Source organism: Clarias gariepinus, chromosome 10, assembly GCF_024256425.1.
Source record: "Clarias gariepinus isolate MV-2021 ecotype Netherlands chromosome 10, CGAR_prim_01v2, whole genome shotgun sequence".
Lineage (NCBI taxonomy): Eukaryota > Metazoa > Chordata > Actinopteri > Siluriformes > Clariidae > Clarias > Clarias gariepinus.
In genome coordinates, this window is record NC_071109.1 from 20,453,989 (window position 1) to 20,473,238 (window position 19,250).

At 37.7% G+C, this 19,250-nt stretch overlaps 1 protein-coding gene across 2 annotated transcripts in view; it reads right to left on the reverse strand.

Annotated features, from left to right (window-relative positions):
* The window catches only part of tenm2a (teneurin transmembrane protein 2a), a 245,280-nt gene that overhangs the window by 200,654 nt on the left and 25,376 nt on the right, over window positions 1-19,250 (reverse strand). For both annotated transcript variants that reach the window (XM_053505760.1, XM_053505761.1), the window contains exon 2: window positions 18,783-19,058. In XM_053505760.1, coding sequence (XP_053361735.1) covers window positions 18,783-19,058 — 276 coding nt within the window. The remainder of the gene's footprint in view (window positions 1-18,782; window positions 19,059-19,250) is intronic.

The following is a 19,250-nucleotide window of genomic DNA, read 5'->3' on the forward strand; positions in this document are numbered from 1 at the left end:
CGGTTTTTCTCTCTCTTTTGTGCTGCGGGATTGTGGGTAATCGACTCCCCTGTTGGGCCTTAGTGCGCGTCTCTTACTGGTATAGGACATCCATGCACGTGTGTACTGTGTACTATAACACTGTGACCACGTGTGTGTGCGTAAAACATATATTTTGGGGCGTCTGTATGCGTTTGTGTACAGCACGCGCATAAAGCAAAAGCAAAAGCAAGTCTCATTAGATGGGATGCGTCTGGTGTTCTGGGATGCGTCTGGTGTTCTGGGATGCGTCTGGTGTCTGGGAATGATTCTCTCTACCTAGAAAATGGTTCTGGCCTTGACTGGTGTTGGCAACTGTTTCTCTGGGGACTTGACAGTTCGATAGTTCATGACTGGAACTTCTTACAAGTCTACCTGGGTCTTCAATAACTACCTGGACTCCATATTAACATCAATTAACATCAGCTATTATAGCTGAACTGCCTCCCACCCTACACACTGTATAAATGCAGATCATTTACTGCTTTCTGTTTCACCCAAATGAGGATGGGTTCCCTGTTGAGTCTGGTTCCTCTCAAGGTTTCTTCCTATTACCATCTCAGGGAGTTTTTCCTTGCCACTGTCGCCCTCGGCTTGCTCACCAGGGACAAACTGGCCATTTTGATTCATACAAATTCACATTTCATACAAACTTAAATAATTCTTTTGACTATGTAAAGCTGCTTTGCGGCAATGAAAATTGCTAAAAGCGCTATACAAATAAAATTGAATTGAATTGAATTGAATTAGAGAGGTTAAAAATATTTTTTTTCTCTCTGCTCAAGGCTTAGCCTGCTCTTTGCCTGCTTTGTGTGTCTGTGTGATTGGACACTGTGCCTCACAGACACACACACAGACCCCTCCTACTTTCACCTTCACAGACACACACACACACACACTCTTTCTCTGCTCACAAACACTGCTCCATCCCGGTTCATTTCAAAGGTAAAGTGCAGGTTATTTTTTTAAATTTTTTTTTTTTTTAGTTTACAGCAGTGATTCCGTTAGTGTGTCGCTCAATCGAGTGTCATTATAGAGATTTCTTGTTCATTTTTCCGATAACAGTTTTTTCCGTTGTGTGTAAAAAGATTGGAGGAAGGGTCTGTGTAAGATGAGAAGGGGGAGAGGGGAACTTACTTTAGATTTACACACACACATACACAGCGCCTGCGCGCACAAACAAAAACACTTATCTGTCTGGATTTATTTAAAGTGCAGGTTAATTTGTTCTATTTTATTTTGTGTTAATTCTTTTTATGTATTTATTTTTTTGGGCTGTGGAACAAATAATTTGAGTTTCCATTATTTCTTATGGGAAAATTAAATTTGGTTTTATATGCCTGCTTCCAGAACAAATTATGCTCATAATACAAGGTTCCACTGTACATACATACTGTACAATCAAATTTCTGACACTGGTTTCAGAATATCATGCCATTGAAAAAGTGAGTTCCGACCAATGTACAGACAAAATTTTTTTATATATATATATATAGATTCTAAGCATTTTTTTTATGGTTTGTTTTTATGTGATTTTCACTTAAATTGTATTGGTTGCTATATCAGATTAAGTGTGGAAAAAGATCTGGTACGACAAAAAACTTTAATTTTAACAGTGGTCCATAGAGCTCATCTTTATCGTTAATTTTCGATTAAACAAAAATTAAAAAGTAATAACAATCCAAAATAGGGTGCAGGTTAGTTAATGATATCCAGTCACCGTCTGACCTTCTCAGAAGGCCCATTTGGCTGTCTAGTTTTTCAATAAATAAATGTACTCAATGTCTTGCTGCTTGCTTCTGCTCTTCTTCTCACTTAAATGCTTTGTAATTTCTGCCTATAGCACTAAGAAGTTTTGCAATGCTCCTAATTTAAGGCTGACGAAGAGCTCCTTCCTCTCATCTCTTAACACGCTGATATATTAGGTGGACTGGGACCCTGTTGCCTTTCTCGATTAACTGGCTCCATTTGCAGTGATGAGAACACTACTCAGTGCACATCTTGTTCTCCAGTCATTGAGAGTTAGGTCTCTGCTGAAGCAGCATTCTAAATGGAGTTAAGCTCTCACAGTGTCGTTTAAACCACACCCTCTTAAATGGAGAGAATGTACTTCTCCTAGGGAAGGAAATGCATTTTACAGTAGGGGAAGGACCGGTTAATGCAACAAACACAGTATGCAATGTACCATTTTATGTGTGCTGATCTGGAGTCCTAGCTCTAAATGCTAATCACTGCCATCCGATATAACATACATGCAAACTGAACGAAAAGTGCATTTGTTTGATAGATATATCACTAAGCATTGTTTGATCAAAGGCCTCCCAAGGAGACTAGTTAAAGCAGGTGAGAAAACCCTTCGAGATGCCCTCTGGCCCCCACATAACAAATAATTAGAGCATCACCAAAGCTATCCATCTATGTCAGCCTGGCTCACTGCACACTGACATGGAGCAGGAGCCACTATCACACAGCTTATACCACAGGGACAGAAAACACACCACACAGGACAATTACTCAAGCCCCATAACCCACAGAAGATCTGACACACAGAGCACACATATGGGAGAATGAAAGGAAACATAAATCACATTTACACTACTATTAGCTGCCTGTCACATTATACATAGAGACGCTTTTCAACAACAACAACAACAACAATAATAATAATAATAATAATAATAATAATAAAACATGTACAGTAGATGTACAGCGATGTTAAATCTTGTTGAAAATTGCTTTACAATGAAAGTTACATACTTCCTTATGGAGGACAAACTTAGCTTTTTTGTTATATCATTCTACATTCCAAAAGATTCAATACAACCTTTATTAAAATGATACAGATCCCAAAAGCCCCAAAACAATATGAGGTTGGTGACCCACTAGTATGGAATTTCTGGTGAGAAATGTTTTTTTTTTCTAGGAAGGAATAAAACAATATTGCAATGCTCACAAGTTCTGAAGCAATACACAAACATATATATCACAAAGTGGTTACACTATTTCCTTTGATCCATGCATAACAAAATGAGACAAATGTAAGTTAGCTCCCTGTCAGTTCCTTCTCTCCACTCATCACGAGCACATAAATCCAATAAGAAGTCCAATATAGAGTAACATGACTAAATCCTGATGCACACTCTGTCTGCCATTCTCTGACATTTACAGACTTCATTAAGGCCAAACTACTGCTTTCTAAATGAAGCTGGCTGCATCAGTGCTGCTGTAAGCAGAGTATGATAAGTCATTATTGCCCAGTAAATTCTCAATTAGCCGGGTGCTCTTGCAGTCAGCATATTTTGGATAAATGTTGGGTAATATTTTACTACTGTTACTGCTCCCAAGGAGGCAGCCATAAAGCAGCCACAATACCAAGCACCCTCCCTTACACTGCTGATGCTTCCGGAGGACTGTATTGCTTTTGTAGTCATAATTGCACTCTAGAACGGGTGTGGAGATGTTATGAGACTAAGACAATGTTCAGCTGTGGTCCTGTTAGCCTGGTATTGCTGTCACCCTGGGCTTTTCTCGGATGGAGGAGCTCATATTGTCGTGGTGCTGATGGCTTGTTATCTTGCTCGTCTAATAGAAAGTTGATAACACTTCCATTGATGAGCAAATGTGGCGCAGTCCCCTCAAGGTCATTTACTGACACTCCAAATACCTATAATAGGGAACCTTCACGAAATTAATACAGGAAACTGTACGCACAGTAGAGTCACGATTTCTAAATAGCGCTTAAAGAATCAGGCATTTAGTGTGTAAAAGGTATTCATGTATGGTTAAGCAGCAGTGGGACAGGAACCCATGAGGTTTTTTCCCATTTTCCCCATGGTTAATCCCCTAGCAATTAACCAACAGCAAAACAGTGATGTGACAAGTCATATTTCTGTGTCACTGATTCAGAGTCGATGGTTTAATTCTAAGCTCGGGTTAATGTTTATTTTAAATTTTGCATCGTCCTCCTGTGTGGTTTTTTTTTTTTTTTTTTGTCCGCATTCTCTGCTTTCCTTCCACTTCCCCCAAAAACATGCCTGTACATGGATTGGCTATGCTAATGAAAGCTGATTCCCAGAATCCACCAGAGAATCACAACATGGCTGATCCAGACTCAATTTTCCCCTCACCCTCAGCCAATACCACATTCACATTCGCCTGACTACTGATTACACACACCTGGATACCTGTAATCAGGCACACATGTACACACACATACAGATTTTGTTCTGGTTTTGCCATTGAAAGCCTCAGTTTTCTTGACCATTTGCATTTCTCTAACTGTTGCAATAAAGCATATCTGCACTTACAATCACTGCTGTTGCCCCTAGTTGTGTATGAATGTGTGTACTGTACATGATGTTTCTACTAGCGAATATTTCTGACTCATGTCCGTGGACCCCAGGAGTGACCCCATTATCCAGGTTTATGCTGAACAGGAAAATGAACTAAACAACTCAAAATGAATAGATGAATAATTAGACCAGACTGTAGGACATTTATATTATTATTTTTTTTGTATAAATTACTTTAGTTACTTTAGTGCCCTTTTTTCTTTCCCTATCATTGTTTTTTTTTCCCCAAAATAGACCATTAATAAACACAGTATGTTTTTATGAAAGGGCAATAATACAAAGTCTCAACAAGACCCAAGCAATAAAATATCTATTGTTCATTGCATCTAAAAATTTAACAAATAACTTGCACCACTGCAAGAAGAAAAGGCCAGACCATCAGGACTGATAAATGGTAATGGTTTGTAAAAACACATCAGGCAAATGTAATGGGAAAATGTAATGGAAATGTATGACTTTCCATAGAACCTGTGAATAGCCAAACAGGTAAACTTCTAATTAACTTCTAAACAACTAATTAAAATTATGAGCTGTGAAATTGTAAGCTGGGTAAATCTACTTTTACCCCTATAGTATTCTACATCTTTAAATTCATTGAAGGTACAGAATACTATTGGGTTGAAAGTAGATTTAAATTCTTACCAAAAGGTGAGGAGAATAAACCATACAGTGACACTCAATAAGTTTATCTTTAGTCTATCATAAGTTTATCTTTATGTTATTGTCTTTGTGTTATGTTCCACTTATTCAACTTTATAATAACCTCAGCCTTTTATCTGTTCCATATAGTGCACACCACATAGTGCCCTTGTTCAGGGATTAGTGAGGGATTTCGGCTTCCCCCATGAGTTAGCAAGTTAGCTTTGCAGCTGTCGTTAGCCGTGGGGTGAGTCATTAACCTGACAGCGCGTTGGTGGTAACTTACGCTCAGGTTACCTAGCAGCAATGAAAGATCGAAACACAACATGAACGGTTCAGAGGCAATGTTTATGATGGTAACACATACTGGCCTAGTTTTACTCATGTCTACAGCACAAAGCCTAACAAACCTACCCTATAGTGATTATGGTCCAATACAGTAGAGTATCAACACAAGGGTCAGCTATAATGGGTTTACCTTATGTAACTTTGCTATGCTTATACACTCCAATCACTAATCGTGTCTGTGCTGGTTGGCTCGAATCTTTAGATTTTTAGGGCAGTTAGAGCAGTAGGCACTGAGAATTCAGAACTACTATATTTGAAGTGCACAGACTCTAATCTCATTCTAGCTCCCCAATCTAGTTTCACTCCGGTCTGGACCAGTTGTTGCTCAACTTAGGACATATTCTGTTATTAAATCACCTACATATCCTCTACGCTTGGGGATGTTAGATAAATAAATGAAAGTAAACGAAAGAGTGTGATTCCACAGCCTGGGTCAGCTGGCACTCTGAATAAAACCTCACTTTTTAATCTTCTTGTTAATGTTCTAATTTCATTTTTATTTACAAACTAATGATCTGTACCACAGAGGAAGTGCTCCCAGTGCAAATTATGCCTATGGGTTTATCTGCATCTATCTAGATTAGTAATCAATGCCAAGCAATAGACGTAAATGCACATACTGCCTAGACTGTGATGGAGGCAGCTAGATTGTGTGTATCAGTTGCACTAAGATCGATAATGATGCGTGCCAGCTCTGATGCCAAGACCACACCAGCTAGGCCCAACCCAGTCCACTGGCTCTTTATGGTAAGACTTAGGCAGGAAATGGCAGCCTCGATCAATACTATCCTCTTCTAAATTATAGCAGCCCAAGCAAAGCCATTAAAGAGTGCTTTGTGCATATAATATGTTCAACTCATTAAGTTTGCTCCAACATGATCTCTTCTGCATCCTTACTGAATTTAAAATTGCTATAGTGTTCATGCCCAGATTTGCCCCTATTGTTCTGTTATCTGAGGAACACGCATAGGTGCTTCTATCATTGATTCTGATCAGGCGAGAAATGGGTGTCCTTCAATCTTGTACCTCTGTACCTTTTATTCCTTCACAGTTGGAAGTCAGGGAAGGCACAACTGAAGCTACAAGCACAACAGTATTACAGATACATTCACCATAGAGACACTTTCTCAGACCTTATTCTTCAGAAGATAATAATAATAATAATAATAATAATAATAAGGAATAAGAAACTTCTTAGTCTTTATTTGAAATTCCTTTACATAAAATTCAATAGTAGCTTTTTGTGTTCAGTTGACGCATACTACATGTGACTTATGAAACGGTTTACAGAAAAAAGAAAGAATGCCTTTGCTAACAATAATATAATAAAAGAAAAGTTGTACCCAATGAGTCCAGGTTGCATAGTGCATAAAGTTACAAGCCTGTCAGTGTTATATTTTGGCATAATTCATCATTGTACATTAATTCTATAATAACATTACATAACCCTTCACACAACACACTGCACCAATGGAACCCTAATCATGTTTGTTTAGGTCCTGACTCCACACAGCAAACTCCTCAGGGTGGAGGACTGAACCGGCTGTTGAACACAATTCAACGATTGTTTTTTTTGGATTTGATCACAGTTGATCAGATATACCAAAATTCATTTTTCAGTACCTATTCCATCAAGAGTGGCTATATGATATAAATGTTATGACAGTTTTATGCCTTTGTGTCCATAAAATCAGCAATTGTAATAAATGAGAGTTATACTGGAGTTGTGTGGATATAAAAGGGCCTGCTTTTTAAAGACACTGACGTTTGGGCTTCATAACATAAAATTCCAAGGAACTGAGCTCATAAAAAAAATATATCTCCAAAATTCCAGTTCTTTCTCCTTAGGATCAATATCTAAACAACTGAAGCTACCATGGGCATCTATGCAAAACAAACAACATGCTAATATTGAACTCATGGAACTTTTGTGGGGGCCTTAGGCCTAAAGTTTCAATGGAACCCCACGGTATTGCCTGGTTGAAGTAGTTTGTAGCATCAGATACCAAAGTCCACCATTATTAGAGACATACATCACCGTGGCCTGAAAGGATGGCATGCAAAGGAGAAGCACCTACTTAAAGATGGCCGTAAGATGCCGGAATAAAATTTTCAGCTTATTATCAGCTTTTTGGTGAAATGTTCTTTGGCCAGGTAGAAAGAAACTTAATTGATTGGCTGTAATCAACCACGTATAAAAGTAAAAAGCAGCACCTCAAGACATTAATTTTAAATTGGCCACAACTGGGTCTTCCAGTAGGAAAAATATTCTAAGCAAATCTTGAAAAAAGTTGCCACCGCAAAGCCCTGAAACTTTGTAGACTGAACTGAAAACACATTTTGAACAAAAATTCCCAAATGTGTTGATAAGGATGTGAGAAGCTTTTGATTCAAGTTAGGCAATTTAAAGTCCATTTTTGACCCATTTCATCTTATATCATGACTAAAAGCTTTTCTATTAAGTAGTGTTGTAAAATTACCTCTAAAAGAAATACATACCCTTATTTACTTAACTGAGGAAATATACAGATCAACTATAACATTGACACATTGACAGATGAACTAAACAACAAGTGAACTTTGATTATCTCTTTACTGTATATTGACCATGGCGCAATGGAAGAAGGTGGCCTGGGTTGATGGATTACGTTTTTTTTTTACACCATGTGGATGGCTGGGTGCGTGTGCCTCACTTACCTGGACAAGAGATGGCTCTAGGATGCACTATGGAAAGGAGGCTGGCCAACAAGTGTTGTTGGTTAGGCAATCTTCTGCTAATTGTGGATCCTGGTATTAATACATGGATGTAACTTCTATAAAAGAAGACCATACTGTATATTCCCAAATATTCCCTGATGGAAGTGGACACTTTCAACAAAAAAACACACTGCAAAATCATTTGAGAATTGTTTTGAGGAACATGACAAAGAGTTCAAGATGTTGACTCTGCCTCCAAATTCCTCAAATCCCAATCTGATCAAGCATTTGTGGGATGTGCTGAACCAACAAATCTCCTCCATGAAGGTCCCTCATTGCAACTTACTGCATTTAAAGGATCTGCTGCTAAGGTTCTGGTGCCAGATACCACAGCACACCCTCAGAGTTCTTATGGAGTCTATGCCTTGATGGTTGGTTTAGAGATGTTTACATGACATAAGAGGGACCTACAATAGACTATGGAATGAAGAGTATGTGAGGATGTCAAAGACTGTTGATGATTTTAAATCTGGTCTTAAAACTTATCTTTTTATCAGAGCATTTGGGTTAAAATAATTTGTAGGACTTTGAGATTTGCTTCAAATATATTTGCGATATTTGTTTTTATTTATTTTATAAATAAAATGTACAACCTCTGTACCCCATTATTAACTGTATTTTTAAATGCTACACCAAATAATCCAAATAATCAACCACATGTTAACTTACATTAACCAACATAATTTAGCAGTTTCCTATTGGGAAAATTAAGAAGTAGGGCCGGACATGTTCCTATACTTAGAACAGAGTTACATAAATACCAGCATTAAAAACATGCTGTAATTTTTACCATGTTTTAAGATTTCGCTAATGTATGTGGATATAAATTAGCAGAACATACATTACTTGATGCAGCTATTTTCTTTTAAGATTTAACCAAAAGCCAATTAATAGATGTGTTAACTTTGTTAACACTACTTTGCTTACAATTCACTGCTGCTGAAAATAATGTTAACATTGCCGAATATAATAAGCCTTTACAATAAGTAAAAAGTCACGAGAAAAAAAAAGGAAGTGTATAATTGTAGTGAGTAAAAAGATGTACAGTACAGATGTACAGTAATTGCTGTAAAATTGTGCTCTTTAGACAAGAATAGAGTATAAAAGATACAGATTTACTTTTGAAACTGCGCAGTGGGCATGGGGTGTCAAAGAAGCACTGACGAAAGCTAAATCACAGTCTTTTGTCAAAAATCAAAGGTGAGAATTAGTACTGATGAATCTATTACTAAACAGCATATTGTACCCATCAAATGGTCCACTAAGTAATCACATTGGCAGCTGTGCACAATGCTCTCACTCACTGAAAACTTCTGTTACACCACTGCTTCTATCAAGTGTGATAAATGGGCTATGACTTGCTGTGGCTGTGTGTGTTTTGTAATTAGAGCAAAGAAGACTTTTTCTTGAATCAGTGTATTTATAACATTTTAAGTTTTCTAATCTGTAAAAAAGGTCTCAACCTTATTCCTGGAAGAACCCATGTCCTGCATATTTTTTCCCATGTCCTGCATATTTTGGTGTTTTCCCAGCACTACCACACCCAATTACGAAAAGACTGTTAATTAGTTAAATGCATGCTGGGACCTGAGAAACGGGGGCAGGTTGTCCAGGACTGGTGTTGAGGACCGCTGATCTATGACTAGTGCCTTTGCAGCCCAATGCAGGGAATTGTTTCAGATATAAATAAACACACCTTTAAAATCTGTCTATGCCAATATTTTACCACAAAAACAAAACTCAGCAGGAGTAAAGGGTGTATTTTAATAGATATTCCAGTCAAAAGTTTGGATTTCTTTTTCAACATTCTTGAACAATACTGGAGATTCCAAAAATATTGAATAACACATACGGCATTAGGTAATTAAGTAAAAACCACAACACCAACAACATTCAACTGTTATTTTAGGAAATAAACATCAGCTGTTCTGAAATAGTTCTTAAAAGAATAGTATTGTCAAATGCATTTGCAAAACCCATCAAGCACCATGATGAAACCGGCTCTCGGGAAGGCCATCATAGAAAGACCAAAACTTACCTCTGCCGTGGAGGTACCAGCCTCAAAAATCACCAATTAACAGCACCACAGATTAGAGGCATTATAAATGCCTCCCACAGCATAAATAGCAGACACATCTTAATATCAACTGTTTAACTTAGATTACTGCATATTTTGAATGGCATTATAATGTAGTAAAAAAAAAAAATCAGGAAAGACCATGGAATAAGATGGTTTGTCAAATAACTGTATTTAATTTTTTCACAGCAGCAATGTAGATGAGGCACGAACAGTTATGCACGTTCTCACTTTAGTCACTTATAATGTTAAGTTTGAATTACAGTAGAGAAACGTGTATGTGTCACACATGACTTTTAGCCATGTGGGGACCTGTAAATTGCCTTAAGAAGAAAACTACCTAAACTAAAACTAAAAAATGAAACAAGATGTAGGTATGACATTAATTAGCAGCATTATTATTTATGTCCAAGAATCCACACAAAGAAATTAAGAAAAATGCACATGTGCATTATTATTATTATTATTATTATTTTTATTTAAATTCATGTATATAAATATATGTCCAGGTAACTGAACAACTCAGCATGAATCAATTTGACAGCAGAGAATCTTTTAGAAAAATGGAAGTTTTTGGTGCATGCTAATCAAAACAACCACATACAAAGATCTTGGCAGAATTAAAAACACAGAGACAGGAAGGAAGAAGAACAATTTCTTTAAAAAAAAAAAACAAATAAAATAAATAAATTAGAGACCACCACCTTTTCACCCCTGTAATTACAACATTAATTGATTCCGACACCCAAGTCAGGACCCTTTTTATGATGCATTACTCCCCCATGGCCGTCCGTGGGTTAGTGGACAGTTGGCTGAACAGACCTTTAGATCAGATAATATGAAGGCTTGTTTAAGATTTACTGAAGACCCAATTGATCTATTCACAGCAAAGACCCCTGACTGGGACTGAGCCTGCTTCATTAACTAAAGCTAGCCTTTAATGAAAAGATATAGTAGTACTGACTTTTAGCAGGAAGGTGGGCTCAATGAGAGAGAGAGAGGGAGAGGGAGAGAGAGAGAGAGAGAGAGGGAGAGAGAGAGAGAGACCACGTAAACCTCAAAAGTATAAAAGCCTAGGACATTGTATGCCTAAATCAATGCCTAAGCTGGTTCTTATTCCATCTAATGCATCCCCCCACCCCCACCCCCCTACTACGAAAAAAAAAAAAAATCAATGTTGTTTGGTTTTGGGAAGCCAGTGCAGCCACAAAAATTTACAAGCATTCTCTTTTTGGTTGAGAAAGGTGACAAGATTGGCAGTTGTACAAGCATGTCCAGTAAGCGAATGTAAATCTCTTGAATGCTTAGGAATATGAAAAAGGTCTTTCTCTTTTATTTATTGCTTTATTACCATATTGACAGTGGATCTTAAATAAAACAACTCAGGCTAAAAAAAATACATTCCACAGCACCTTCCATATAATAATTATCAATAGTCAGTTACAAGCATACACTGCAGGTCCACATATCAAATATTCACTCCAATACTCTTATGCTACGTTCTGCTCTATCATCAGTTACGTAAAGACAATCTCTACCACTATGCTGTTTGAACAAGATCGACATGTAATAAATTATTTTACCTCTTTTAAAAAACATATACCGATCAGCCGGGATGCTAAACCGCTGGCAGATGATGTAAACAACATTGATTATCTTACTAAATTGGCAAAAGGTGGAATCTATTTTGCAGTAAAAAAAAAAAAGTTTATACAAAAAAAGGCAATCTGAGTGACTGGTCCAGCACTAAAATCACCTTAAATGAGCGTGTGGGCATCACAACTCGACAATGGAGCAAGAGAAAATTGTGGCCTGAGCTGATGAATCATTATGTGAACAGCATATGTGATGCAGTGTCAAGCCCTGAGCAATGTTCTGCTGGAAAACCTTACATCCTAAACACTGGTGCAGACAAAGCACACCCCTTCATGGCAACGATATTTTTTTATGGCATTCCAGCAGGATAATGCACCCTGAAACACTACGAAAATTGTTTAATAGTTTGACAAACATCAAAAAGTGTTCATGATGTTGACAGGGTTGCCACCAAATTCCCAAGATCACAATCCTATCGAGCATCCGTGGGATGTACTGGACAAATGCGTCTGATCCATGGAGGCCCCACCTCATGACTTACAAGACTTACAATCATCAGCTGGTAACATCTTAGTGCCAGATATCACAGTACAGTATACTTTTAGAAATCTTTTAGAGTCCATGCTTTAAAGAGTCAGAGGTGTTTTAGAGGCACAAGGGGAGCCTGTACAATATTAGACAGGTGAAAGATCACCGTATGGCTGATTATTGATTATTACCACTCAAGCTTATGTTGAGTACATGAGGATAATACTGTATTATATGTGTTTTGTCATGTATGATTGTATGCGTGTGTGTGGCCTCTGATCTGCCTTAATATTGAAGCTCATGCAGGCAGACAGCGAGGAAAAAAGGTTTAACTACTGTATGTGAAGGAACCTATCAGGCATTGTATGTCCTTTGCTAAATGTGCCAGGGTAAAGCTTCCTACCTCCCTCACACAAACCATTCCCTTTTCTTCCCTTTCATGGTTTTAGTGGAGGAAGTCAATATGACCTTTGTGAAACTCAAAAACAGCTTTTGGTTGTTTCCCTCTCCAACCTCTCACTCTAAGAGAAAGACACAGGCGGGAGAGGAGAGAGGAGGTCATGAGTAAATGCCTGAATGCTGGGGAAAAGTGCCACCTCGACTCTCTGTTATTGATGTCTAAATAGGTGCATGGCATTGACTTATGCTGTCAAGCCTCGTCATGCGAATGTGTGAAGGTGTGAATGATGTTAAAGGTTGTGCACATTAATTGCAGGATGTGAGAGACGTGTTTGGTTTTGTTATTATGATATAGTGTCACATCCTAGCAGAGATTGTTTTATGTTTTCAAATGTGAAGCTTGAACATACTCTGGCTTAAACTTGAATAAACCAAAATTAATGAAAAGTTGAGGATTGGTTTGTCTCTCCATGTGTGACAAGTAGGTGGGTAAGAAACATAGCATACAGTACCTTTAATGAATACTCCAAGGAGGGGAAGGGTGACACTGTCGCCTAGATCAGTCAGTGAAAAAAAAAAAAAAAATTCACAAGCATACAGTACACTTCAAATTCTTTATAAGGGACTACGCCACACACCTATATAATATTTCATATAAAGTGAAACAAGAAACACACTAGCAGCTAGCACCATTACACAGATCTGGCTTCACATACTTATTTGAGACTTATTCATTTATCTTCCTTAAGTTATATAATTGGTTAAATCTTGTTGATTTAACATATCTACCTCATCAATGCAAGCTTAAATTACACAAAGCATGATTTATAGTTATCCAAATGTTTTCCACTGACTCTGGCTACATGACTGTAATTGATTTATTATGTTTGCTTAGTGCAAGTTTAGCAGCGGACATTTAAACATAGTCACATTGTTTTATTCTTGTTCTACCTCTTTATGCACACGATACAAAACATACACATAACTTTTACACACAGAGAGATCTGTCCGTCTCCACTCATTGTTAACCGATCAAACACCTAGTAAGGTTTTATTGTTCTATTAAAAAAAAAAACAACTATGTGTTATTCCTTTTTTTCAAAGTCTTCAACAAAGCTTCTTAAATGCTTATAGTAACACAGATCAGTGACAGGGAATTCAAATAATCCAGCAGGCGAAAACTCCCCACTCTCCTCTCAGCATGGGGTGATTGTTTGCTGAACGTGATGCGCAGTGCTGATCGGCCAACGCTGCCCGATGCCAGTCATGTGGGACTGCAGCTGAACGATGGGATAATTTTTATCTCTTGTCTGTCTCTTGTCCGGAAAGCACGCAGTTTGAGGCGGAGAGGGAACACAAAAGGAGCAGCAGTGTCAGAGACGTGGACGTCCGTGCCCTTGTGAGGTGAGGACATCTGAGTCATTTCTCTGAGCAGAATAGTTGGCCTTAATCAATCACTCAAGAGCATGCTTAATTAGACAATCAGCTAGACATGAGGCCTCATTACCAGCCTTCTCACTGTCCTATCTACTCTCCTGCCTCTGCAGAAGGTACAAGAGGCAGGGACATACTTTGTTATATACATCAAGATACACAACATATTAATTATATACAATAGACAAACAATTACCATTAATCAGATTTTGGTTACACCCTTGGCAAGTATAACTATTTAATTATAATGAATGTTTTTTTTTTCCGTCATATTATATTAGATCTGCACACAAACTTCTCCTGTGCTGCTCCGAAGTGTCAGTTTTCAAACATTCCAGATGTACCACCTTGCTATATTTGGTTCCCTGACACATTTGGTACATGTACCAACATGTACCTCCTTCTATGATGGTGGAAGAGGAGATCAGTTTCAGATGATAGTGTCTGTGTACTGGTTGGTCCACATCACTATTCTCACCTTATGTTCACAAACTCACTGTAGTGACTGAAATGTGGGAGATCCTCAGAGACAAGACAGCAAAGGTGTTTTCAGTAACTTAGAACATATAGGAAGGAAAATAATCTTAGTTTGTTCAAAATACCTTTGTCCAGGTCACAGTCGCAGTAGATCTCAGCGAAGAGAAACATGTACAACATGATGGACACATGAACAACTTGATGCACACAGTTACTCAAGGGCCAGTATTTCCTAAGTGTCTCAGAGTAAGAATTTGCTCCTAAGTGGGAAAAAAAATCACAATTTTGGTCCTACTTCAGGAGCAGTGTTAACGCTCAAAAACATGTTACACCAAAAAAGTAATCCAACAAAGTTCATTTGTAACGCGTCAGAGTACTTTTTTGATGTAACGAGTAATCTAACGGGTTAGGTCTGCCATTTAAGTACTCAGTTACTTAGTTATTTTTTTCAAAAATGTAATCCGTTATTCAGACAATTTATGTAATCCGTGAGCCAGACAGCAGTCATTCCCAATCCATTAATGATTGTAAGGGTGTGTGTATGCATGAAAGTCATCCTACTAGCGTCCCCCTTCCCCTTACTCCTGCTGTTATACCCTATCTCACCTATGTGGTTTGACTATGCGAGGGCCGACACATGGAAAGATGGAAACCTAATCACAGCGCAGCGAAAACTCGCGGCGAATCATGATAAACCGTACTTACAGCTACTGCGCTAAACCGCGTAGGTGAGGTGGGGGTATTAGTAGTTAACAGATTATGGACCAAACTTCGCTGAGTGATGATGGGAGAATAAATATAAAGGTCTTAACTAAAACAACATGCATGAGGAATCACAAAGGAGTTATTTATTTTCTGCAATGGAAAAGTACTCGAACTAGTTACTTTTATCAGAAAGTAACGCTGTAATGTAACTGATTACTAGTCATTTTAGAATGTAATAAGTTACTTTAAAAAGTAATATCCCCCAACACTGTTCAGGAGTATTAAAGTATTAAAAGCAATTTATCAACATTCTTAAAATAGAAAATCACTCCAATCTCCACTAAAATTTAGGACAGCTCCGAAGGTGTTCTAACTGGTTAGGAATAGAAAGGAAACAGCGTTAAGGCAGAGATGTACACATAGAAGAGAGACGTTTTATAAAAGACATGTTCGGACAAAAGTTTTCACACTCCTCGAGTGTACCTGTCAAACTGACAGGTGCCATTGATGCTTTCACAAATTGCCATTCACCTCACTTTTTATCTTTAGAGGTAAGACTAGGGAAGAATTATTTCTTTACATTTTACTACGTCCTCTGCAAGCAAAACGCTCTCTTCAGTTTCGATCTCTCTACAAAGTCATTTGAATAGATCATGACAGCCCTATACTAATTAAATAAATCCATTAAAGTTTTGTGTATGTGCATAAAGCCTTTACACAACTGGCTCTGATTACACCTTTTCACTTTTGCACCATTTAAAACTACAACACCCGCTACAATGTGTAGTCTAGTTTGATGGTCACAGTGTCATAAACAGTGACTTCACACACTTTCCTAAAAGCAATCCTACTCTGAGCTAGGAATATTTTCAGTCTTAAAACAACTTTAAATGCGATTCCTAGGAGTGATTCTGAGAAGCTTAGTAAATATGGGCCAAAAATGCAAACCTTATGATTGTATAAGTCTGGTATAAAGACCAGACTTATACAAACTACATAAATTGAGTTCTGTGTAAGGTGTAAAAAGTATTCCTTTTTTAAGAATCCTGGTAAATTTATAGTATCTTAGCGTTTATGAAAGCAGACCAAAAAAGTTATAATGAATGGAAATCTTTGCTTGACCCCATTCATGCCAAGATACCCTAAAGCCACAGTGAGTGACACTCATCAGTCAAAATGACTGGCAGGTCTGACACATCCATATAGAGGTGATAGTACGAGATGACAGAGGGAAGATAGAAAGGCGGTTTTTGCATCTCTATGCACAGACAAAGAGACACTAAAAAGGATGATACAGATCTTAAAGCATCTTTGTTGAAAAAAAAAGGAGTGGCAGGGTATTGTTATTCGGCATATTCCCTTCCTTCTTTTTCAGAAAAAAATGTATTTCCACATTCAGCATTTTTTTTATAAACCTCAATCATAAACAGTCCATAATACACACAGTGCAAATATTATACATGTATTAATTTCTGTTCTAATAAATAATCTACAAATTGCGTAAGCAAACGCAGGGTCATGTCGTGACCAGGACATTTGGTGTCCTTGCACAGTCCTGCACCACGAAACAAGAATCATGCTAATAAACCGCGAATAAGAGATTAGCATGTCAATTAGATGAGATGCAATTATCAGCTACTGGGATGAAAGTGACTTCTCTGGCAAGGTGTTTTTCATGCATCCAATAGCTGTTGAGGAGTTTGATAAATTGGGTGAGGTTTTTTTCTGATGTTGGAGTTCACAGCTGATGAAACTGCTACAGTTGTGTGTGAATCTTGCTAATTAGGCAGTGTTTTTTTGTTTTTTCATTAACCTCATTTGACACCTTCTACAAGCCGAGCAAGGGTTTAGGATTGCACCGAATTAACACGGAAACATAGAATCAGCGGATGTGATGCACACGAACTGCCAGGGGAAACACTGGAGAGAAAACATAAACTGCAGCCATGAGAAGTAATGAAACAGATGCATAAACGTCAACTTTAAAAAAAAAAAATTGACCCATTTTGAGCCACTTAAAAAAAAAAAGCCTCCTGTCAAGCATGCTACCACTTTGAGACATTTTTTTCTGCATAATAAACATTTATCGACTGAAAGTATAAACTTTTTTTCTATTGGCAAGCACTTTTTTGATACTGCTATCAGTGAAAATTGGCACTGATAGCACTTACTCCTATTATGTTTTTCAACCTAGTACTACAGTATCAACACTTTCTAACTAAACCTTTGTAGGCAGCTCAACATCAAACAGAAACATGGGCTTTGCCCAAAATGTTGCCACGAAGTTAAAAGCACAAAATTGTATAGGATGCCATTGAATAATTTAAATTTCCTTCAGTGGAACCAAGGAGCCAAATGTGACCCAGGAATTTCTAAACACCACAGGACAGTATCACACTGGGATTTACCGGAGTGCCAACTGCACTGTATGCCGCCTTTCCAGAGTTTAGTTCAAAGCCTTACCACAAATCTAAGCGTTATTACAATAGTTAAATAATGGGATGTTTAAAAAGCACATACAGTAGGTGTGACGGTCAGTTGTTCACATACTTTTGGCCATATAATGTATTTCAAATCATACTGGGTAAAATGGGTGAAAGAAAATCTAGGTACAGGCAATGTTAGCATTACTGCATGCAGAACTTATCCATTTTACACAAAGCAACATATTTGATATAAATAGAATTTAGATATAGCTCCACAATAAGCAACAAGTAAAGCTGGCAAGGAAAAACTTGAGATAGAAAGCATGAAAAAGGGAATCTCTTAGTTCTGGCTCTAAATGATGGAATATAAATCATTTACAACTGTATAGCATAAAATATAATGAAAATAAGCAGTGCTAAGTGTGCTCTTGGGTAACAATTCATAGTATCCAGGTGAAACCTCAAGAAAAGAAAAGCTTGGAGCATACTTGATATACTTTGTGGAAGTACATATCTTTAGGGTCTTTGCGTGGGACAGCAGTAGAATGTGAGTCACAACTGTAGAAGCTTCAAGCTGAATAAGAACATTTACCTGAATCAGCAAGATCCAGAAGACACCTGGGTCTAAACGTGTGGTATAAAAACACACTTACCTACTCTTATCAGCCTTTAAATTTGTTTACTATGAAACAACCATATGATGTATTTATGAGTCACTTATCGTACACTTACAATTCACATGAAAAAGTGCTGCGGTTGCAATAAAATTCACATGAAACAGTGCTGCGGTTGCCATAAACTGTGCTCCCAAGTCAACAAGCTTTATATCATAAAAATAGTGAACCACAAATGCAAAAAACACAAAGTACAGTAAAAGCTTGAATTGCAAATAAAAATCCATGTAATTTTTTAATTATTATTTCTACATGGTTTTCTAAAAATTATGTGATTTTTTTGTTAGCACTTTTCTCCACCCTATCTCGAACAATCATTCACTTTCTCCTATCCTCATTCACTACCACCTACCTGACTCGTCGTCAGACTTGTTCTCGTTTTCCGAATCAGTGAGGGTTAGGGCCGAGTTTTCGTGACTGGACTGACCAGAGCTGTGGCGTGACTTGACGTTGCGGGTGCTCCACAGCTGCATGGCTCTTTCTGGAGAGATGGGGACTTCAGGATCGGAGTCAGCATCAGAGCCTGCGCTTAGAGTATAGCTGTGTAGTAGCCCAAGGTTGGGGCAGTAGGTGTTCTGGTGAGGGGGTGTGGGCTCGCAGATCCCTAACTCTGCCAGAGTGAAGTTTCCTGAAAAAATAAAAAGAGAGAAACAACTCAATTATTGTTAAGTTGTATTGTCACTCAGACCATGGAGAGGATCAACGTGAACTTGATAAACTCATAAACTCACTTATATATGATTAACTCTCATCGTTCTAGAACAATGATGGAGATTTCAAAACTATGAAATAACACATATGAAATTAGGTAATTATGTAA